Source organism: Chaetodon trifascialis, chromosome 15, assembly GCF_039877785.1.
Source record: "Chaetodon trifascialis isolate fChaTrf1 chromosome 15, fChaTrf1.hap1, whole genome shotgun sequence".
Classification (NCBI taxonomy): Eukaryota; Metazoa; Chordata; class Actinopteri; order Chaetodontiformes; family Chaetodontidae; genus Chaetodon; species Chaetodon trifascialis.
The window spans coordinates 17,222,212-17,246,663 of record NC_092070.1 but is presented as its reverse complement, the minus strand read 5'-3'; the positions used below and the strand labels follow the sequence as shown (position 1 = coordinate 17,246,663).

Here is a 24,452-nt window from a genome sequence, read left to right as displayed (position 1 = left end):
TTTGTCCCCCAAATACACACAGACATACACACACCTGAAAAAGCTCCATCTTCAACCGGCCTTTAGTTTTTATCCAGATGCTGACAGTTCCAATCATGCAGGGCATCTGAGCCCATTAGCTTCAATAATATGCTTTGACAAAGGGAACAAAAACCTGCAAATGGATGCAGACACAGTGAGAAGCACCGTGAATTACACTAACCCCGAAAAAGGCGCAATGCAGCACAGCTCATGGAGAGCAGACGTCTGTGGACATGACGCGAAGCACAGCACAGGTTTGGGAAAAAAAAATCTATCATCTAAAAAAAAAGAAAAAGAAAAAAAAAAAGATCAAATTTGAATATCCTGTGATGTATAAGCATGGTTCAGGTCTGACACGAAATGCAATAGCTACACAGACATTTTTGTTGAGACTGGCCCCTTTCCCATGATTAACAAGAGAGGAGCCAGGTGTTGTTGAGCCGCAGGGTCAGATTGGGGGCTCTGTTGGCTGGTGGATCGTGGCAAAGCTGCACTGAACACTGTAAACTTGACTGTATGCCACAGGATTCAATTTACAAGCTGTTGGTTTAAGCTGGCACGGCGAACCACCCCGTTGTTTGCACCAGGACACGCCGGCTGTTTTTTTGGAGGCTTTTTGTCCTGCAGTTAACGAGCACTCTGATGGGAGAGAAACTGTAATGGTCGATTACGGCTGTGATAATGGTAGACTCTTTTGTGTACTCCTCACAAGAGGAGAAAACCTGTCCTCACCGAGAGGAAGGAAAACAAATGAGGAAAAAATAAACTCTCGGTTTGCAATCCTGCAAAGCCTGGTGCTTTTATGTGATGTGCTGACTGAGGGCTCAGTGCTCTCCGCCTGTGGATCTGGATCCCAGTCAAGGGGATCATGCATGCCCAACACCCCACCAACCCTCTCTCATCCACTTCCTCTTCCCACTACACACACACACATTTACTCCCCTACAAAGGTGTTCTTAGAGGTACACTGGGGCATTGCTCTGTATTCCTGCTGTATTCTATGATTTTAGGGGTTATTCAAATTCATAAACAAGGCTGCAGGCATTTCTCTGTATTTCAGAAAATGCCGACTGAATATATTAAATGAATATTCCAACTCAAGTATCTAATTTTGAGGCTGCGTTGGATAAGAAACTAGTTTCAAAACCAACATATGGCAAGTGGCTGAGAAAACAGGTTACGCATTGAAAAGTGTGGGGTTTCAGGAATGAACACAAAGAGCTCTGGTTATTAGAGATTTTAGAGAAATCATGTTGGATGTCTGCACATCACTTGTTTGTAATAACGCTCACTATCGACTGCACAGGGGAACACACTGTGCATTTGGCACAAGGCTACAATAAGACGAGCATCCACTTAAATTTTATCTTGATCACTCAGAGAAAGCAAAACAAACATTCACTTGCTCGACAATCCAGAGAAAACAGAGAACACAAACAGGCGGCATAGAAATTCATAGTGAACCAAGCACAGGGAGCGGACGATCAATCCTAAATCTATTTCACTAAGAGATCAAAACTCTTAGAGATAAAGGGTTTGAAGAGGACCAGAGAGATTTTTCTCCATCACAACAGGTCCACAGGTGTCTGCGGTGAAGAACCACTGCCGGTGTGAAGAACTGCTTCTGTTGATGGGACTGAGATGACAGCATCAGTTAGCGGTGAACAGCACAATTAATCTCTGACTAGAGGCTCTTCAGCCGCAGCTACAGTGTCAGCCTGGTGATGAGGTCGTGCTGAGTGACCAGGCTCTGTCTTCAGCTGATTAGTCCTGAGAGTTTACAAAGCCATCGCAAGTGTGGGCAGCCATTTGTCAGGCACCCTGTAATTAATCCATTTCCACGGGAGCCTGTTGGGAGTCTTCGGGGATCACTGAGGACGCCATTGAAAGGCAATCATTAGACGTACAAAAATTGAACTGTGTGTCACGCACAAGACAGAAACACAGAGGCCTGTTTTGAGTGACACAGAAGTATCTGATGTGTTCCCAACCCTTTACCTCTCAGTAAGAGGGTTGATTAGAGGGAGGCCATAGATCAGAGCCTGATGCAGCCGGCACAGTCGGAGACAGGTGGAAAAGAAAAAAAAAAAAAGACTCTTCTCTAAGTGGACTCATTTATCCCGGCACTTTAAGGTCATCACTTGTCTTTTTTGCGATGACAGGGGATATTTGAGAAATGTGAATGTTTGACATTTCCAGGTGGATGCTTTGAAGATGCCTGGCAGAGCACGGCGATGATGGGAAAGGTAATTCACATACAGTATCTACAGGACAGGAAGAGGCCTATTGCCTACAGAGACAACGGACTGTTATTTGACCCATGGAATTGAGGTGAAGCCATGCTATGCTAATAGCTACGTCGCCCGTTGATATCAATCCGCACGTCGCAAGAGGCGATTTATGCTCAGTAATGGAGAAAATGTTTCTTCAATCGCACAGGTGCTTGACACCATGCCTGAGCTCACAATGTTATCTCCAGCTCGACCAGAGAAAACAGATGTCTAGACTCCCCCTACAGTGCAGCGTCCCACTCCCACCGGGTATGCGCAAAGTCACCCAGTCACCCACGCATTAAAGAGAGGCAGCTGCCAGAGCATTAGTGTCCAAAAATTCAGCCGAGAGACAGACATAAACAAGCATGACAGTTGGTTTTGGGGATGCGAGGAACGCTGATTGACAGTGCTCTGTCGGCCGGATTAGAGACGTTCATTTCGTCCTGAACTCAATTATATTTTACAAAGGCTGACATCCCCAGTTAATTGCAGCCTTTCCACATGAGGGAATTATTTGCACTTCTCAATTCCCTGGCCATGTGTACTCTGTTCCGCATGTGCAGGCTTCATCTAATATGTGGAAATATTGCAAATTAGATCAGTAAAAAAAGAAAAAAAAAATCTGGGAAAAGGAAAAAAAATAACTTAGGGAAGTGTCGAGAGGCAGAAAGGAGTGAAATACTGGAACAACTTCAAGAGAGAGGCGTCTGGGTGAGTAGTCTGCCTCTGTCTCTCAAGTGTGTCTGGATCTTAGCTCAGAGACAGCTTAGTTCAGAGACAGATCCAGAGTGACAGCATTGTGATGATTGACACGGTGATGAAGAGGAGAAGAGGAGAGCAAGGGAGGAGAAAAAGGTTGTGCAGCGCCACTGGCTCCACTGTAATGAAAATGTGAGTCTTGCCCATGGAATGATGTGACAGGAATCCCAGGCTGGGCTTGTGCTGAGGAGGTAATGTCAGGGAGGTAATGTCAAGGAAGCCCACAGGCTCATGTACGGGAATGTCTGCGTATGTGTGCAATATGTGCCGACACACATGTATGTGTTTCTGTGCGACTGGGGGTTGGTGTGGTCAGAGGCTCTGAGGCTGTATAGCCTGGATTATCCCGCCTTTTCCAATTCACCCCAGCTCCTCTCCAGACATCCCATGGTTGACATGTGCCACCACACACAGTCAGATTAACAGGTCTCTAATCCACATCTGAGGCTCACTGGGTGGGTGAGAGGGCTGCGGATGATCTGCCACACCAAGAATAATCCAGCACCTAGCATTTCCACAGCGAGAGGGAGGGGGTACATGTTGTTGCTCTCCTTACTGTCACCGTCGCTGTTTGCTGGAGGTGCCACGCAGCAGCCTTGGATTAGGTTTGTTGCACTGGCTGACATGTGGACAGACAGCTGTCAGCAAGATGAGCTAAACCAAAGCGCTAGGCAGGCCCGTATCTCTCCGCTGCCCTTGGGCTGTCCCTGATCGGCAGGCAGCTAATCCTGTATCATTGTTTCGTGGTTTTGTTTGTTACAATGGGTATCCATGACATCACTGGTGTTGACATCAGCTCACTAGCAAACAACACCAGTGTTTATCTTTGTCTGTGAGATACGGGCTGAAAAACACTCCAGATGGGAGCATGCCGCTGCCAATGACATACCAAAGTAAATAGGTAGACAGGAAATATTTGCTGATAATAATCTTATCAAACAGATGAATGGAGGTTCTCTTTTGTCAACAACGAACATCTTCTTTGTTGTGTTTGCCACGACCGGTAGGAATACTATGCGATTTAACACATTCTGCATGTACCCTGGCAAATGCTGCATGACAGACAAGCAGGAAAAAATACTTGCCTGAATGTACACATAGACAGAGAGCGAATGATTCACATCGTGGTACAGATGAAACAAAGATTCATTTCCTACTTAGTGATGGTGCCGGTCTACGTGCGCTGTGACTCATTCACTGAGTGCGCCTGGGTTGTGCTGCACCTTCCAGGGACACTTGACACTGATCTCTCATTTGGTCAGTGTGACCCTACTAAGAAGATTGTGCAAGTCCCAATAAGACTATAGTATTTCAGATCTCCAGAGGGCTATTGCAGTTTCCAAACTGAACATCAGCAAATAACTCTCTAGGGTTCTTTCGGGAAAATAAAATATTCTCACTGAATCAAGGCTTAAAGGGAAAACTTTTAGTTTAACATGTATTACGTTTTATTGTTTTTGTCTGTTTCGGTATTTCGAGCAGTTCAGTGTTTATTGAAAAGACCTTGGTGAGGCAAATCTGAAAACATCTTCCTCCAACTGGAGGGGAGTCAGAAGGAGAGCTGGACAGCAGGGCAGTAGGACAGGTCAGGTCTGCAGCAAGCGCAGGGACTCCCTGCTGCTGCGAGGCACTCCACTGATTAGAACAGGCCAATCAGACTTAGTGTCAATGTCAGGTCTGAGAAGGACACAGCCTCCCTCTCACCTTAGAGAAGGAGAGTAGCGGGCCAGAGTGGCTAAGGGCCAACACCGGTTCAGCCAACGCCCCCATTAGTAGGAGTGAACCAGAAAAACCCAACCTCAGGAGACCCCTGACTCAATACAGGGCAAATCCGCCTGCTTATTAAACTCGAGGAGCTTCAGGTTAGTCTAGAGTGCTTGTTGCTGTAATGATGTAAACAATTCAGACTGGTGTAATTCTGTGAGATGGAATTATTTTGCAAGTCATTGTTCTGTCATTGTTTTGAGAGTGGGAGTTGCACTCCATCTGGGAGATAGGAAAGTCATTAACTGAGCACAGCCAGTTTCCAATCACTGTAAAAGTAATGGTGAAATTGCTGGAAATTACATAAAACTAGTGTCTATAAAATCCAAGTAGCAGCACTTACAACCTTCCTCTCCAGATGTTGGTTAAGGTCAGAGCTCATACGGTTGCCGGATATCGAACAGTGACTTCTAATTTCTACATGTATAAAACTGTTGAGAGAAAAACAAGGAAAAAATAAATTCTCAGGCAGCTCCTTCCTACACCAGTGTGACCTCAGTGGTTATCACAATATATGAATGATGTGCAGACAGTCATCATGATGGAGTGTCTGAACTAGGCGAGTAGGGGATATGTAATATATTTTCTATGTGTCCAGGCCGGGCTGTTCAAACACTATCTTAATGGTGGATGTGTCCCGGGAGAGAGCAATGCAGAGGTTAGACACAGAGACACAAATTGAAGACCGGCCACCTCTCCGCTACAGGGCCTGGCCACCAACCTCACAGAATTTTTTAATGGCACACTAAAATGCTGCGTTAAGACTAAATTGCTGCCCTCAATGGGCAACAGATGATGGAATTAAAGAGATTTAGAGCTGTGGGGGGAAATGGGCTGCGTGTGTTTGATGTGGGCCTGGGAACGAGGGAAGAGAGGAAGGAGGGCAGCAGAGCAAACCAAGGCAGCATCTGGCCCTTGTAGGGACAACACAGCTCTCTGGGAAGTCTCTACGGAGCGAGAAAGGGGCTGACTGATAGCGCTTTCTAACACCCACTATGTGCACAGACTGGCACTCAGCTACTAGTAACACCTGCTGCACCCATATGGCACTACAATATCACCCATCACCTAAACAAAACTAGAACACGTGAGGCGTAACAAAAAGTTCTAACTGTGAAATTGCGAGACCACCACACAAAAACCCTCATTCCAAACCTACCCCTGCTCCAGGTAACCATAGCAACCCCTCACCTGTCGTCTCCTCGACAAGAATAGGCAGACAGCCAGGTCAGAGTGACACATTTTCTCTAACTCGCAAACACACAGGATGATTTGTCATGTGTCGCGCAGTCCCCCTTACTCTCTCATATTCCCACCTGAGCATAAGCAGACGCACATGGCTTCCTCAATGCACAACGGATTTATCATCCACCTTTCCCCCTCTCTCTGGAGTGCTCTCTCCTTTCTGCTTGAAGGGTTGGGAACCGCAATGTGGTTCCAAATGAGAACCGAATGCAAAATGCCACGAATCGGGTGCCCACAAAAAAATATGACTGTGGTTCTGGTTATCAGTTCCTAAACGCTTTAACCCTTTATCACTGCAAACAAAGCCTACATATTTACAGGGATATGTCTATCTGACAGGGCCTGTCTATTTCACGCATCAATGCAACAGCCCGTCGGTGATTGGCTGGGGGGTGGGAGCTAGTGAGGAGCGGGACTAGCTGAGCTCTGAGGGCAGCGAGTGAGAAAAAGATGAGAAATGTAACGTTTTACAGCGTAAATTGAGTTCGCAAGATATAGTGCTGTACAGTAGGAACGAGAGTGTGTTGACACTGCAGACCAGAGAAACTGTGTGTGCATGCTGGGAGTGGGCCAGTGAGTATCAATGCAGCAGTGGTAGTTTTTTTGTTGTATCTATTTAAGTCAATTTGTGGAGGCGTAGTCGTTCTGTGACATAATCACAGTGAGGCCAAAAAAATGTTATTGATCATTGATATTAAATTACACAACCAACAAAATGAATAAAACACGAGAAAAAAGGGCTTAACTAAATCAAACTAGGGAATTAAACTTTCCGCATAACCATACTGGAAAGTGGGAATCGATAAGAACCGGAACCAATAAGCAGATTCGCTAAAATTCAAACGATTGCCAGCCCTGTCTCTCATTCACCAACACTCAGTGCTGTCACACGCACACTAACACATTTTAGCTTCACTACTCCCACTGCGGGAAGCTGGCAAAATGCCTTCCGCCGCCCACCAAAATGGCAACAGTTATCCTGACCTGGCATATTCTGAGCCCAAGTGAAAACGTGGCCCTGCATAAAGGGCCAGTGGGCTGCGGCAGCCTCTCTATTCACTAGAGACAAAACCTGGATCTGTGGCATGATCTGGCTGGCTGGACTTATGAATAGAGCCAGCAATCCAGCAATGATAGCTCCCGTTATCCCTTCTACTATGAGGCTCTGCCTTGCTGTATACAACATAGATGACGAGGGAGGTGCTGGTGTGGTGTAGTAGACTAGGGAGGGGGTAGACATAAAAAAAAAAAAAAAACTGGCACTGATGATGACAGCTCTGTGCTGCGTGTGCGCTCATGATAGAGCCATGTGCCGCATAAAGAGACTAGGGATTCCAGACACACGGCTGCAATATACAGGGCGACAAGCAGTCAGTGAAAACTCCAGCAAAAATTTACTAACCGCAGCCTCATCCCTCACTACTCTCCCACACAAACTTCTGCTTTTATCTCATCCCAAGTGTGGAGGGAAGTTAAAAATAATTCAGAGAAGAAAGGGGGGCTAGCAGACTGACACATTCAAACAAGCTTGGGCGTAAAGGATGAAGCTAAAGCACAGCGGTTGTTGATAAGTTAGGATGGGACAGGCTTTATCCCGGGTGATAAGAGGGGGATGGGCCTCGCCACCTAGGCTCTCATTTTCCTGCCGCTTTCATCTCGCTGCACACCGCAGACCCAGTGACTCACCCAGCAAGCAAAACACAACCAAAACCAATAGCCGGAAGATAGTATCTCTTACGCTAACAAGCTTTTCACTTGGGGATACCATCAGCTCCCTGGTTTTCTCATACAGCTAATTAGAGATGGACTGAGAAGCAGACCTGCAGCTATCTATCCACGCTGTTTTTATCCTCTCCCTCCTCTCACTCTTCTTTAAAATCTGCTGCTTCTCTGTCTCTGTCCTGCCTCTCTGTCTCTGTCATTCTTCCTGTCTGTCTCTCTGACACATACACACACACACAGATGCACACACACACCTCCGTCTCAATTCAGTCCACACTCCATTCACTCTATGCATCTACCTCTCCATCTTCCAATCCACTACGGCTGCTGCCAGCACCGCCACTGTGTCCAGCCCAGGGCCACTACTGCCTCTTAATCCCATTAGACCAAACACAATCAATTACCCAGCCAGCCATAAGGATCTGAGAGCATTAAAAGGTTAGCTCTGGAGATTTAAAGCCATTGATGTCTATGACAGGAATGCACCCTTTGGCCCCCTCCCTTGAGCACTCCACGCTTACCAGCATGTCAGTGTCTGCATATGTGTGTTATGTGTGTCAGTGCGTGTTCATCAACATGACACCCCGGCACCAACTTGAGCCACCATGCATTGCTGACGGATCTTTAATCATGTCCCTGCAAGTCCTGGCAAATTACTGCCTTGTGATGGTAATCGATAAAGCGATAAACGCAGCCAGGGACTGCAGCTGCTGGAGCGAAGAAATACCGCTGTGGCCACTGGTTGAGTGTTTTTTTTGTTTTTTTTTTCTCATAATCTGATCCCTTCTTGCCAGGAGTAAAGGGGGGAAAAAGTTCAAAGAAAGACTTCCAAGCAGGAGCGAGGAGAGAACAATGCACCCTCACACACCTGCCTGGCATTGAGAGGCGGAGGAGTTATGGAGACGCAGGTGCAGGTCAATCAATACTATCAGGCACATAGACTGATAGAATCATATTGTAATCTGGAGACTCTGCACCCCCTCCCCCACCACCACCCCACCCTCCACCACCATCCCCACCCTGGCGGTCCATAAACTCCATGCCCCTGTGCCGCTCCATTCATCGCTTGATCTAACTCTCTCACTCCTTCCCCTTTATCTTTCCCATGCACTCCTCTCCTCTCTGACTTGTTCCTTCTCAGGCGAGAAAATTAAATATGATCATTCCTCTTCAAAGGCACCACTATTAGCCACATAATGAATATTCAGTTAATGTAGCAGAGAGAAGAGACTTGTATGAGTAACAGAAATAAGTGACAGCAAGAAATGAAAGGTGGAACTCTCAAACTCATTTTCAACAGCCTTACAGCACGACCACAAAAAAAGGTCCGAGCGGGCACCAGCATATCATTTCCCATACAGACTTTAGAGCCAAAAACATTAATTATTACAAATACCTTATTACCATGAATTAACAGCCCTGTGACATTTAACGATGTGATTGTAGATCTACCTCATCAGAGTCCAATACATCATTTATGGCTCATTAATATTTCCAGTGATGAATCATTGATTATGGAGCTATTATGAAATACTTCCTCAAATCTCATGTCCCTGATGCGACCTCTGCTGAAAAATCATTTGGCTAAGGCATGAAAGGCGACGGAGCACTTGTGGCTCCAACTTTAACTTCACTCCTAAGGACTTGTCAGTCTGCGTTTCAGATGCAGCTCCCGAGCACCTTCTCCTCTGGGATTCAAATGTGTTTCCTCATGCAGACACGATAGCCACTTTCCAATTTCAACTTCATCTTAAACCACCAATTTCTGCTGCCTTGCCGGTGATTGAAATATGAAACCCTGCATATATACAGGCCATTACGGCGAATACAAGGCCCCAGCTGCTGTGTGTCTGCCCAGGGAAGTGAGAGGAGGAGAAGAAACAACAGGGATCAACTACAGCCGGAACACATTTCTATTTATTTATTATTCAATAACGCTGAATTGGCCCCTGACCCCCCAGCAGAAGCTCACGCCAAACTACCCTCAAAAGAAAATGTCAGACTTGCTGAATCAGGAGGAAATCAAACAGGATCCCTGGGGCTCAGTGGTATGAGAGTTCAAATCTGACAGAATTTGATGAGTCTCCCCTTTGAGTAAATCCCTTTTTGCTCTCATGCGAGCATACTGTAAGTCAAAAGCACAGACGCTCACTTTCTAGGGCAGCACCATGTACACAGACATGCCAACATACGAATAACAAGTAAATAAATGAGTCACCCCATTAAGCTGTGTTTTTATGAGGATCCTTGACAGTGATGAGCATTTTTCTGAGCTTACTCTTGCATCTGCTGCCCCCCCGCCTCCCTCCGTCTCTTTCTGTCTCCTAACCCACAAACCAACATGCTTTTTCAGGGGCAACATGTAGTGCTTTTATCTGTCTTTTATGCCTCTCCAATTTTCAACAGAACAGTTTGACGGGAAGGTACTTCTAACCTAATTTCAGCTGGAGAAAAAAAACGATTATAAAGTAACTGTTGTTCAAGTGCAAAATAAATGAACTGAGTAGCATAATACACATAGCACAGACACCAGAAAATGGTGGGGGGGGTGAGAGTGGTGGGGGGGCAAAGGCTGCTAACACTCTGTTGTCTGCAGCTTTCAAGGTTGTTTCAGCTGTTAATTAGTTCAGTTTGATGGCTTGCATCCATGGGTGCAGTCTAACCCAGTTAAGTCAGATGCTCAATGAGTTTTCTCTGGGCCTTAAATACTGAGCCGCAGCTCTGCAGGAACCTGGCTCAAGGTTAGCGCCGCAGCGTCAGTCAGGCCCAGTGTCCAGCACTCACAGTCTGCCGTGCTCCTCAAGTGGCTGCCAGAGAACACTCATCAAGGTTACGTCTGTCAGAGCCAATGAGTATCCCACTTATCTCAATCAAAGCCCTCCACAAATCGTTGAGGGATTGCTCCCGACTGCGCTTGAAACTTGGAAGAATAAGGATATTATCTTTTGGGGGGAAAAAGATGGAAGCGGGAGAAACAATCACGCTGACGCACCTAAACTGAACAGCTTGACAAATAACATCTTGGATTATTAAGCCGCAACCAATCAAATAAACATCTTCAATTAATCAATTAAAGTTCTCGCTTACCGAGGGAAACAGATGAACACATCTGCATGTTGTTGTTTGCCATATCTCTCATGTGTGTTACACTGTGATGTGATGTGATGGCTGTGTGGTGGGATGGCGGGATCACTGGGGTTTTTTTTTATGTCAGGGTTCTTGATGTTGATAAATAGAAAAATGAAACAAGCCTATGTGAGATTGACTCCACATGTAATAGATTAGTCACAGTACTTCTTAGCAGGGTCACACTGACACAGAAGAGAAAACCTTCTCTGCATATTTCTGTTCCCAGCAGCAGGAGCGAAACATCACGCTGTAGAACTAAAAGCATCCCTCCTTATATAGAAATGCCTTTCACTTTACATTGATTCTTTATTAATGGCCAGGTATGGTAATGACTGTGTGTAAATGCCAAATGGCAACCACAGAGAGATAAATTGACATATTTTCATGTCCCTGAAGTCAGTCTGAAAGTAATGAATTGCGCGTTAAGCACTTTGTTTCCACAGGAAACAGTCTATAAATTGGCTGACAGGTAATGTAAATGTTTTGTTTGTGTGGCATAAATCACTTGCTAACAAAGACACCTGTGGATTTTCAAAAGTAAGAGAAAAACTCTTTCGAGCCACCCACCTGCTCAATATTTCAAACATAATATGAATGATCTATTTGCTGCGGCATCATGCACAAATGGAGCAATTAGCTATGATGGATACTGGGATAATTATTATTTCAGGGAGGTGGAAACAGGCTTTGATATATCAGATTGTTTGTGTCCAGAGAGCAAACAGTATCATGAGATGACATGACTGTCACTCTTAAATGCTGGAGATTTTTTGAATGTCATCATATTGGGGCATTCGTCTGTGTGTGATTTTGTGTGTGTGTGTGTGTGTGTGTGTGTGTGTGTGTGTGTGTGTGTGTGTGTGTGTGTGTGTGTGTGTGCTGTGTTGTTTGTCTGATCCCTGCAACATCCTCCATCTCCAGGGGCAGCAGTTCCCTCTCTCATCAACCGTGCCCAGCCAATGTGACTGTCACTCCCAATCTGCACTGAGAGGGGAGCCCGTGCCTATTTTTATAAATGTATTCATATTCATTAGCCCTGAGTGTCATTCATAGCAGCAGTTCTTTAATGCGGTGCGCAACCATCAGAGGCTGGAGGAGCCTGCCTCCTCTCATCTCACAAATTAATAACACAGGCAATCACTGCAAAGGTGCCTACTGTCAAACAACAATGGCTTCTGATTTCCATCAACTGCGCGCACTTCCTCATTTCCACACGACGCACACAAAAACACTCATCAGCAGTCTCCCCTTGGGGAATCTCCGCAAAAATGCCATTGTACCAGCCTTTGAAATATGAAATCATTAATTTAAGCGAGAATTAATTACAACCTTTTTTTCCCTTTGACCCACCGCAATATTCTGCCTCATAACATCTTGGTGGCAGCCAGTTAATTGTGCAGAATAACTGGTGTGAACGCTGGCTGCTAATGAGAGCAATTAGGCATCAGACTCACACGAGATTTAACTTCGCCCACTCACTCAAAGACAGCACACTCTGCCTTGATTGGCTTATATGTGTCACATAAAGCACATGATGAACTAATTCTACAGAGCCAACGAGCGTGATGGAGTCAAGATATCTGGGAGACATCCTGTTTCTAGTGGGACAGATGTGTCTGAACATGTTGACACATAAATGTAGTTTCTACAGAATCATTAGGACCCATCATGTGTGAATGTTTCTCTCTATACCGTACAACCACTTCCTCATGCACCATTTTGGGCGCCATGCCTTCTAAAGTAATGGAAGTGGGCTGCTTCTCACAGCCTCACCATGTTTTTTTCATGGCCATTGTTTCTGCTCCACCCCACTTTAAATCAAGAGCACAATGCATTCCCCACCCCAACACCGCTACCCCACCGTACTTCACTCTGGACAACATTAATAAAACAAGCTTTCAATGATGCAGAGTGCAACGCCACATTGGGCGCTGAGCAGTGGTGTGATTAAAGCTTTTAAACACCGCCACCCTTTGAGTTTGCATATGTCAGCTCTGCAGACTGTGTTTGTAAGAAGGCTGGTGGGGTACATGTTCTCTCTGTCGTTTACCTTGTCTTTTTTTTTCCTCCTCTTCACTTAATGCAAAAAGGGCATGAAAAGTGCTGGGTCTACTATAACATATATAGCAATAATAGGAGCTCCAACAATAGAATCAGAGAATCAAGAGCAGGTCCTACAGAGGAAGATAAAAGTGGAACAGTAGTTGCTGTGCTACAGTGATTGCGTCCATTGTCCCTGCACATCTTCCTGTCTTTGTCCACCGTACAAACCCAGCCATGTCCTTTGTCCACTCTGCTCCTTTACCCGCCTACAGTGAAGTTTCCTCTGTTTTTTGCACCTTTTCTCTTATTTCAGAGTCCCAGTATTCACTGTGAAGAGCAGTTCAAAGACACGAGCGGATCAGTGTAAGAAAAAACACACTTTTAGTGGTCGTTTTTTTTTTCTCCAACTCCTTCTCTAAAATATGACTGCGATTGAAGGCGGCAAGGAGTAGCTTGTTCGGTTTCTCATATCTTTCTTATACTATTCCTAAAAGATGTACAGAGCTATAACTTTTGAATCTTAGAACAGCGACCCCTTGAGTGATTATTGTGGAATGGGAATAAAGCCTTTTAATTGAATTTCATGAAATTAAACATCGGCCGGAGCAACTTCATTAAACTGATATCATCCCACTGACTCTCCCATTTCTGCTGTCCCCACAGGCAAAGAACATGTCCAGCATTTCTACAATATGTGCTCAAACATTTCCTTTCACAGAACAAGGAAATCACTCTTTGAAAGCACCCCCCCCCCACCACCACCACCCCCTCCACTTGCAAATTAAAATAGCTTGACCAGCAAATTGTGAAAGCTCTGACGACAATGAAAGAGAAATTTAGCCTGAAGCCTCTGCAACAGCAACACAAGTCAGAGCAGCTGCAGCCATCATGTGTCCATACGCAGAATCTGCTCACAAAAGGGGAACAACAACGGCGAACCCTGCCTTTGTCACTGCCGTGATGCTCTCGCTTAAATCAGGCATCACAAATCAGTCTTGAGCCATCATATGTACCTCACATGTGATGCAGATCCGATTTGGCTTTACTCTCTTGGGTGGAGCTCTGTGCCAGCTTTGAGTGTGTTCACATGTCCGCTGCATCTCCAGCGTGGCGACAGGGGGCCAGCGTTGTCAGAAGTCCTCCTAGTGCAGTACAGTACCAAAACCCCAACAGGGGGATGCTTGGGCTCGTTTGTTTAGGTACGTCTCTGGCTTTGAGACAAGAAGAGACAGTGACCGAAGCGTTTGGGACATGGCAGTCCCCTGCAGAATTAAACAGGCTGCGTCTCAAGCCCCAGTGACAGGAAATCTCACTCAGATCACAAAAGGCAGCACTGATTGCCTCTGACATGTGCATCCTCTTCCCTCAGATGCAATGTCTTTGTTTTGTCTGTATCACTTGTGTGTAGGCATTTGTATTTTTGTGTAGCCTGTGTGTGTGTATGTCTATTACTCATGTTATGGGGACATAAATCTGTTAACCCAGTCACTTTGTGGGGACTCGCCTTCCTTATGGGGACAAAATGCAAGTCCCCATAAATCATTACATTTTAGCGTGAAGAGGTTGGTTAAGGTTAGGTTTAGGAGTTTCGTGGTGGTCCTCCTGAAGTGGACTGTGTGTGTGTGTGTGTGTGTGTGTGTGTGTGTGTGTGTGTGTGTGTGTGTGTGTGTGTGTGTGTGTGTGTGTGTGTGCAGGCATGGGCAGGGGTGTCTCTTTCCATTCAGCCTACTTCTCTTCTAAAATTGAAACGGTGACCTTTTTCTACACATTGCCCGTCTGTGAGAGTATGTAAGAGCTAAAGAGTGTATAAAGAGGCTGATTCCAAATTAAACAATTAGACTCAGGGGAGGATAACCAGAGATGGGTTGTGTCTAACAGGCCGAATACACCACTGAAATATGGGGTGAATGTATAAAAAGGCTGGCAGTGCGAGAAGTGGAAGGGTTACTGTTTGGGCTCAAACTGGGCACACTAATCCCTTTGATCCCCCCATTTTACTGTCAGCTGTTTCCTAGCTACCGTCGGATCTGCACAGAATTTAGGATTTGTGCTACTGTACACCACAGCAATCTCTACCCCACTGATGCAGCGGTGTCCTTTCTTTCCTCAATGAATACCCCACCCAGCCCCTCTCCTACCCCCCGAACCCCCTACCCACTGCCTCCTCACAATGACCATAGCGATATTCATTTCTCTTTCTGTTCCTCTTTCTCCATCACCTCACCGCAGTTGGCAGCGACTGCGCCGTGGCAAGGAGACAGGTTAAATTGGAAAGTATTTTGCACAGAGGACCATCAGAGCATGACGCTTCACACTGAAAAAGCTGATTCTGATTTGGTCTATTCACACGAGACACCAGGGCTGTGCCCCACTTTCATTAGTTGTGCCGAAAACAGCATTCAAATGCCGGTTTGGTCTTTTGAGAAAGCTCCATTTAGCAGTAATGAAACAATCTGCGCACGTTCGTGCAGATGCAAGCGTTTGAGGAAGAAAATGTGTTTGCGTATTAGCGTACAGGCTCACTTTTGCTGTGTGCATGTTTGTGCATTTGCTAACATGCATTAAAGCAATAATGGCACCTATATTAGATCCCTCTGTCAAGCTGTCTTTGATATTAAAACAAATAGGCATCTGTATCTGCACAGGATCTCTTTTGTCCTTGTCAGTATCGGTTGCTTTCAGAAGTGCAATGCCCTGCAGACTTCCCACTTAACCTCTGAGGAGCTCCCCCAAACTGATCTTAAATCATTCTGGGCTGAAACACAGGGACGGACTCGATTTGAGTACTGGCAGACTCTACATGCTACACTGTCAAACACTGGATCTCCATCGCAGTGCACCTATTAATCCTGTAAGCATGCAGAAGCAGAGAGAAATACAATTCTCAATTTGCACTTTTCAATAGGAGCGGCCTCGCTACACTGATTTCTGTATGCGCTGTACACTTACATAATTTCTATCATTCAAGCAGTCAAGCTCCCAGATCACCACTATTTTTCTTTCTGGAGCCTTTCTTAATTCTCTATGTTTCGATTAAGCACTTTGAATATCACCAGCCCATTCTTTCTTCAGCATATAAATGAAAATGCAACGCTCCATTACATTATTGGTATAATGACAATAGACATTATCTGTAAAGAAAATTACGGTCAAATAACTTGCCACTCATTGTGCTCTACAGAAGTTTTGTTGTATAAATGCCTCCTTAGCTGTGAGAGGTTAAATGAAAATAAAAAAGACATATCCAAGACATTACCACAGTAGTCATCAGGTTGAAGTTTGTATTTTAGGTCTGTGTATATCTCTCTACATGCAATCTGCCTCAGGAGAGGAAAGCAGGCAGTGTTGGAAGAAGGCTTTGTCTTGGGCTTTCTCGAGGTTGAAACCCGCCATATGTTTTCAGTCTCGCACCTGAAGCACTTTCATGCCTTCTGCTGAGGGGCCGAAGAAAGGGAATCCAGATGTGACATGAGCCAGAGAGCAGAAGCCCGCAGTACTTCTGTCAGCTCTGATCATCACCACACTTCTTAACTGACACTGCTGATGTTAGAGGCAAGGACAGTGATCAAAGATATGTGTACATTAAAGTGCTGCCATGCCACAATGACAACCAGCTCTACTCTTCGCCATGCATACCAGACAGCAAGTCGTTATCAGCCAACACAAAGGCGCTGCTCGATGACATTGTTGGTGGGAATTTCTTTGGATTTATCTCAGTTGATGCCTTTGCATGTTCTGTGCTTTAAAATCCACACTGACATTTCCAGCTATCTCTGTTGCAAGCCATTTGTTTACAGTGAAGGTGGAGCTCTGTCAAAATGTGACAGGAGTAGGGAGGGCCTCATGTTGAGCTCTGCCTATCTTGAGGAAGAGGAAGACGACAGGTGTTGGGAAACAAACAAACGTGATATCAAACATGATATGAAATCCCATGTGGCTAAGAACAGGACAATGGGGGGTGAGAGTCAGCTCTGGTCCTAATCAATACTGAGCACAAGGCATTGAGATGCAGCTTGAGGCACTTCGCCAGGCCCCCTAGTGGGACTCGTAGGCATGCTGCCAAACAGAGCCTGAGCCGAGCAGCAAACTCAGCCCTGCAGATGGAGAGCACGGAGGCTCCTTCCTTCCAGACGAGACCCTCCTTGTGGACTGAAAGTATGTCATGGATGGAAATGGTTTCAACCTGCTAACCCCGCCTCAATGCACGGTGGTTAAATACAAAAAAAACCCGCTCTCCTCAGCAAGGTGAAAGATCATCAGTTGGAAGATGCAGCTCTGAAAGTCCAACGAACAGGCAGCGAAGACCAAGTGGAAGCACAAACTAAATCGTTTTTCCGATCTTCTCCGGCTCAATATGTTGTGGGCTTGGGGTTCATCTGACTCTCTTCTATTTCCTCTTCCAGGCTTCTGCATTGAGTGAAACAGCATTATTGGCATGCCTATCCACATCATCACTTACTGCAGGGGAAACTTGCAACGCTGTGATTGGCTTGGTAGAAGGACGGCGCAGAGTGTGAATTCATTCGTGTGAATGTACAAAGAAAAATGGATTGGTACAACCAGTTGTTTTTACGAGGAGAAAAAACAATCCACGAGCCTCCCACCCCCCACAACTTCTCCCCCATTTCTCTATTTCTTTGCCTCTTTTGCCATTTTATTCACAACACAAGAATACACTCACCAGTCCCCAGGAGGGGCAAGCTGAATGAGAGCAGAGATTCAGTGTGCACATTATGCTGTAAAAAGCATTGTTTCTCACCACAGTTTTCCTTGAGTTGCCTTTGTGTTGTTTAAATGTTTACATGGAACAGCTTGGGGGCTTGAAGACAGATGTATGGTCCAAGAATACCGCCTCAGTACAATCTTCTTTTCCCTGGATGAAAGTAATGACACCATTCTGAAAGCTTTTCAAATCGCTTCTTAGAGTGATGCTTTGATGAAGCAGCGTGCACAACATCTCTGCTCCCTTGTCAAAATGATATTAGACAAATTAAACAAAAAGCGCCACTTCGAATCCCACTCCCCATCCAAGGTCATTTCCTCTTCCAATTTCTGTCCCAGCTCGAGGCCTGTTCTGAGACGTTTCTTTTTGTTCTTGATAGTTGAAGAGGTGCCTCCTGGTCCTGTGTCAGATTGATTAGACTTTTAGCCAGGAGAATTAATATGTGAAGAATTCATCTGCCTCCCCCTACAGCGCTTCTCCCCTCAGTCTCATCAGTAAACAAGGAGACATGAAAACAAACCCACTCCTAGCTATGTGATTAAAATTAGCCCCCAAAGAAGGACTTGCCTCCTTCCTCAATGCTGCTACCACTGAAAACTCTCATTTGAAGAAGCTTATACCTTTTTCCAAACTGTATTTTTCACCAAGTAAGACAAAGCAGGGCTGTCTGTGGGTGAAGAAAAGCAGTCTACCTAACACAATTTTTTAGGGTGAAGAGTTTGCCTTATCCCACAGGTTGCATCATACCTCGCAGTCTCCAGCCTATGATTAAAAAGGCCCAGGTTTGGATGACTGAGTGTCTACTTTGGCAGATAAAATTCTGAACATAAACTCATATCATAGTCAAAAGTACTTAACACTAGCACAGCAAAACTAAACTCATGAATATAGTAACATTTCAGCCAGCTACCCTAATATGGCAGTGTGACAGACACATGGTGGGAAGATATGAGTCTTTGCCCCATGCAAATAGCCATTACCATAGCCCTTTGGGCAAATGGCAATTACTGGGCAAGGGGTGAATGCCAAAACCCTGTGGTACAAGTTAATTTGATTACATTTCCATTATGAACTATAAACACAGTTTTGCTGCTCGACTGAGCCAATTAAAGGCATCCTGAAGCTAAAAAACGTTGACAGTGCAGCGGCCCTATTGTTCTTCAACAATAAAGTAGATCAGAATCATTTGTCACCCTTAAACAGGTTTGAGGCACTTGTCTTTCCTGTCTTTTCTGAAACATTACCATCTTTTTTGAATACATATCAGGCTTTTCCATTCATTTATTTCAAATGTCGCTGCCAGTGAGCACACTTTTTTTTTTTTTTTTTCCTAATTCAGCTGTGATATGTTCCATCTTGGTGAATAAAGCATCCTGTGGCAACATGAATAAACATGTGTAGACAGCATTTGGCAGCCAGAGAAAAGGCAGCCAAGCAGCCAGACATGGAAGGCAGGCACTGAAGACACACAAGCAGTCTGATTTGGAAGTCAGGCTGCCACCGCGTTTCACCTGAGGCTGTGCAAGCCACTAGCTGGTCTTTCTGGGCATGTGCCACGTTGCAAAGAAAACAAGCATTTAGTCCAAATTTCAGCAGACATCTGTTAGCTCTCTGGAGCAGTAAACATGTTTAATTAACTACATTTCAGCAAACGGGGAGATACATATGTCATAAATATGCAATGTCTGTAACTATGGTATGGTTGCTGAGAAGTTACAGCACTCACACTCCCACGTCACTGAGCGCCATACGGGACTTGTGACGTGATCAAAGTGCTATACGTTTAGGATATGATTTCACAACATGGGGCTCAGGATTCAGTATCATGTCTACAATCAGATGCTTGAGGCCAGCGTGGCAACAATGGGAATATGTGGGTCTACTTTTGTGGAGCTACATACAAAACAGATTAAGCCTTCTATTGTTTGTGATGGAGTGTTGTACGTGTGGGTGCATACGATCGGGTTTGTCATCACTCTTTGATGGAACTAGCAGATGCCTTTGATTCTATTAAAACTGTATTATATTTCTCTTGATGGAGTTGAGTAATCTTGCACACATTGATTTTTCTATCTTTCTGTGGACGCGTTTGCATGCGCGTGTGTTAGTGTGTCACCGATGTAGATGAATTATGATCTGGTATCCGCATTAGAGCAGGGAGTTTTAATCACACAAGGATTCAGAGTGTTTTAAACAAATGTTTTTTTGTAAGCATGCTGGATTATCATAAGATTTAAAAGATTTGGAAATGGCTGACAGCTGTCAAGCTCCATAATAACGTACGTCCAGAAAATTATAGCAGCTGCCGGTTGGCAGAATGTCAATGCTGCTATCTAGATTAAAGCTCAATAGACAGGAACATACAGCAAGCACCAGCAAGCAAACACACACGCACAACAAGATGCACATAGAAACACACTCACAAGACATACGGGTAGATTTCAGCAGTAGATCTTTCAGGAGGGGTGAGACACAGAGACCACTAAGAGGTGCAGAAACACAAAACCTCACATCTATTTACTTGGTATTTCGATAAGGGGGTCTAAATGACTCTTAAAATTGCCTGCTGAGAGCAGCCTGAAGCAGGAGAGACGTTCCCCCGTGGACTCTATCAGGTATCCTCTTGTGCACTAAAGCAGCCAGCAGTATAAAACACAGCAGGAGCCTCAGTAGGAACCTGCTGAAAAACAAGTACATGCCACCTCCGGTTCCGCGGGGGCCTCGTGTGCCTGTATGTACGCCTAATTTATGACATCCTCAGAGGGCCTCGGCTCTCAGGGAATGACTACCGCATCTCTTAGTTTATGCACAGGCACAGCTGCACTACCAGTCATTTGCAAACACGGATGCCCCACGAGGATGAGATCTGCTTCCTACTTCAGAAGAACAAGCCCTCTCTGGCTTGTGAGAGGACCCCTGCAAAGACTGCAACTGGGTTTTCACTAAAGAACCCAACGCAGCGATTGTGCACCATAGAGGAGGTCCTTCTCAATTGAAAGAGGAGGCAGACAGGAGCAAATCTCTCACCAATGCTAATGCGCAGCCGGGAACATTCAAGGGGCCTGAATAGCAACTGCAAGGAATGAGAAAGAGGTCTGTTTGGGGAGGAAAGGTAAAGCCCTGTGAAGTAGCCTTGAAGCGCTCAACAGATCCTCACAGACTCCAGGCATGTTAGTTCGAGAAAAGGATGGTAATAACAGCTAGAGGAACTGTGCCCTGCATAATAAGACACGCCTGAGACTCTTTTCCGATAAGGTTGGGAGCACTTTAGAGCAATGCGACCTGTTCAAAGACAAACAAGCAAAGGGATTATACTGCTTTTAGCACTTTGGTGTACTGTGCATTGTGATTATAAGATGGAGAGCGCATAGAGAGGCCACATATGGATCAACTTCAAATACGTGAGATTTTTTTTTCTCCTCTGGGACCTTTGGAAGTAAATGCCTCAAGGATTTGTATGTCAAATATGCGTCTTTCTTTTGTGGTCCCTCTGTAATAAACACCTCGGCTCTGTGGTAAAATTCTAAAGCACAAGGTTAAATGCTATTTAATGTGTGACCATACATCAAGATTGCTGATGAAATTCACAGCCCACTCAGCCAACACAATACACTCTGTCCTTTATCAACTTACCTTCACTTGTTGTGACATCTGGCAGTTATGATTTTCCAATTATCACATATGGAGGCAAGAAGAATTTGCTCTCACTGGCTTTTTGTCTCAATCTCGCATCTAAAGCATCTCATTACCTCGTCATCGGTCAACAGGTCATCCACTGACAGATGACAAGTGACAAGTCAGAGCAATCTCACCACAATTGTATGATTAGTGTAGATAATGTTCATGCCTTGATATCTCCAACAGTGCTGGATGTGAATGAAACCTACATGAGATTAATTCATTCTGTGTCACGTTGATTACTTTCACACAGCCTGTGAAGAAGAGGGCAAAAGTGACATTAGGCAAATGCAGCCTTCAAATAATGGCCCTTCTTCATTGTCCCATAGTCATATTCATTGAGGTTAATGACTGGTTCTGCTGGGCTATTAAGGCGGCCTATAGGCAGGAGTGGTGGCCCAATATTCAAGAATTTGTCTGAGGTCTTTTTACAGGTTTCACTGGAGATTAAGAGCATTTTTACAGGTCATGGGGCCCCTTACAAAATAACTATTAACCCCAAGCCTTTTAAAAAAAAATGGAAAAACAGTGTCACATGAATGTGATATCTAGATGATTTAAAGTGACAGACACGAAACACGTTCGTGTTAAGGTAAATGCATCTGAAATAGCTCAAAATGACAAATCCAAGAGGCTCGTTTAAACCAAAAACCATGTGAAGTGTCCAGTTGTGCATAGGCAGGCTGTGCTCCTTGGGCATTTGGAGCATGCATGTGGCCTTGTGGTCACAGTGGGGAATGTGCCGACAGTTCACACACGTTGTTTGTCGGATTTAATCTTATTTAGTGTGTGTCAGGCATTGTGCCATAACCGGTCGAAGTTTGGCTGTATGTGCACATGTTTAAAAGCATGCATTTATCATTTCTGGAGCAATTTTTGTTTGCCTTATATTTTTGCCTCATTTACCACTATACATCTCTGCCACTGACTTTCTTGTGCGCTTCTCTGGTCGCTTCCAAAAACAGCAGCAGCTACAACACAATGTGGACAAAATAAAAAAATAAATATCTGAGTTGCGCATCTTACCTTGAGCCTGAGCGCTGAGGATACAAGTCGCCGACAGCAGAATCCAACAGGAGACCCACACCTGTCCGACCTGTCCAGTCCGTCCAGCTGTAACCATGGTCCGCGGCGCCACCGTCGAGCCCCCGGTGCGCCTTCCCCGTCTCCGCGCTGGGAACATGTTGCTCGGTGGCCACACACTCCCGGGAAGAGTCCTGGCTGCTGCTGGTCCTGTGCGTCAGACTGCTTCTCACTGGTGATGAGGGTGAGTGACTGGAGGGGGGGATTGTGGCGAGAGCTCGCTCCGTCAGAGAGCACCAGGCATGCAGACAGGCACGCCGTAGTATGAAAAGCCTGTGGACAAGTCCCGCATGAGCAAGGCGGAGTCAGTCCAATTGAATTTGCTCGGCTGTCAAGTGTGCGAGACGGAATATTGACATCATCTTCTTACTGCTCCGAATAACCTCTGAATGCATCACAGCGAGATTAGTGAAATATAGAAAACGAGATGGTGGCTGCACGCAGTCTCACACAAGTTCATGTGATGTGTGGATGACAGCTTTTTGCCCGAACCGAAATTTGTTCGTGTTATAGTCCTCTGGAATAAAAACAAGGGGTCAGTTATTTATTTGTTCTCTAAACAGGCAACCCGTCCTTGAGCAAGGCACTTCAGCAAAGCCAGCCGCTCCTGTCGCTTGCACTGTAGCTCCCAGGTGTGTGTGCTGTTTGAAAGTGTAAATACACTCAGTCCACCTTCCCACAGAGGTTAAAAGGGCTTTCTTACGCTCAAAAAACGACCTCTATTGTGCTGCACATTTGTCAATACGTGATTTTTCAAGTTTTTTATTTTTTTCCCTCTAATGAATTGACCATCACATAGACTATGGCAGTGCGCACAACCTGAGCCGAACAATGCCAGGACAAGTGCTCTGTACGCTATTGCCACCACGCGGCAGAAAGAGGTAGGAAAGATCTATTTGGACAGCTATGATTGATTGTTGTCACATTAAAACCCAAAGCCTGGCTTTCAAAACTACCTGATGGCAGCCAAAGCTCTCCGTATAGCTGTTTTGGGATGTTTTTGCTGCCGGGGATGAAGCATTAAACTGGGTCACAGACTAAAAGTAAAACGCCATGTAAATATTTTGCCTTGGCCCCTGCGAACCCTGACCCCGTGGCGTGGTTTAAAAGCAGCCGAACCAGCACTCGGATGAAAAGGATACAGCTTACACCTGAACAATTTAATGTGATTCGGAAATTAGCCGGAGATCAAGCGGGACAGCACGCTGCCGTGTTCTGTGAATGCTCACCCCATCAGAGCGCTTCCTCTATCACCAGACAAAGGATAAAAGGCAAGTTTGAGCGCACAACTGGTGGGCACTTCTGAAAACAGAGGAGGGTACATATGGGCTGTGATATCAGCTTTGTTGTCCTTGGTCCTTTTGAACTCGCTGAAAAATGCATGCAGGGCGAGGTGAGCTTCAAAGAGCTGTCACAATATTTCCGCCTAACACCGGCATGCCTGTATGTGTGCCATTAGATTTGGTGGCGCTTTTGAGGACCGGCAGTAATATTGACTAGCTGAAGCCTGCCGCTGCTTTTCAAAGTGTAAACAGAGGTGATACTCTGTGCCTCTGGGATGGTGCCTCGCCTCGGCCCCTTTTATGCTGCGCCTTGTATAGTCCCACAGTGAATCTGTCTCCCTGTCCTTTTCGCTACAAATAACCAAGTTCCCCTTTTCCCTCATGCGCTACAATGTCTCATTGCTATCAGGGACTCATTTCGTGTCATCCACTGCTCCCTCCTTTTACTTCCTCTCTCCTCACCCCGCTGCCGCCCCATGCACCAGCCCCCTCCTGATAATGATGTGCTGATTATGAGGCTCTTAGGCCGGCAGATTGCTCTCCAGTCTCATTCGCATGCAGTGGAAAATTGCTGCTGTCTTGGAGCCCCCACCCCGCTGTGCATATCAGGCAGGTTGACATTAGCAAGCTGCTGGGAACAGTGCTGAGGCACGAGGGCAGGTGCTCTGTCTCAGTCTCTGGAAGTGTTCTGCAGCAGAGGAAACAGAGGCTGCCTGATGCTACAAGCCG

The 24,452-nt window shown here is 45.5% G+C and overlaps 1 protein-coding gene across 2 annotated transcripts in view; it reads right to left on the bottom strand.

Annotated features, from left to right (window-relative positions):
- sdk2a (sidekick cell adhesion molecule 2a) overlaps window positions 1–22,620 on the bottom strand; it is an 81,697-nt gene extending 59,077 nt beyond the window's left edge. For both annotated transcript variants that reach the window (XM_070981815.1, XM_070981816.1), the window contains exon 1: window positions 22,384–22,620. In XM_070981815.1, the coding sequence (XP_070837916.1) occupies window positions 22,384–22,540 (157 nt within the window). In that variant the 5' untranslated portion in view covers window positions 22,541–22,620. The remainder of the gene's footprint in view (window positions 1–22,383) is intronic.
- Window positions 22,621–24,452: the final 1,832 nt, after the last annotated feature.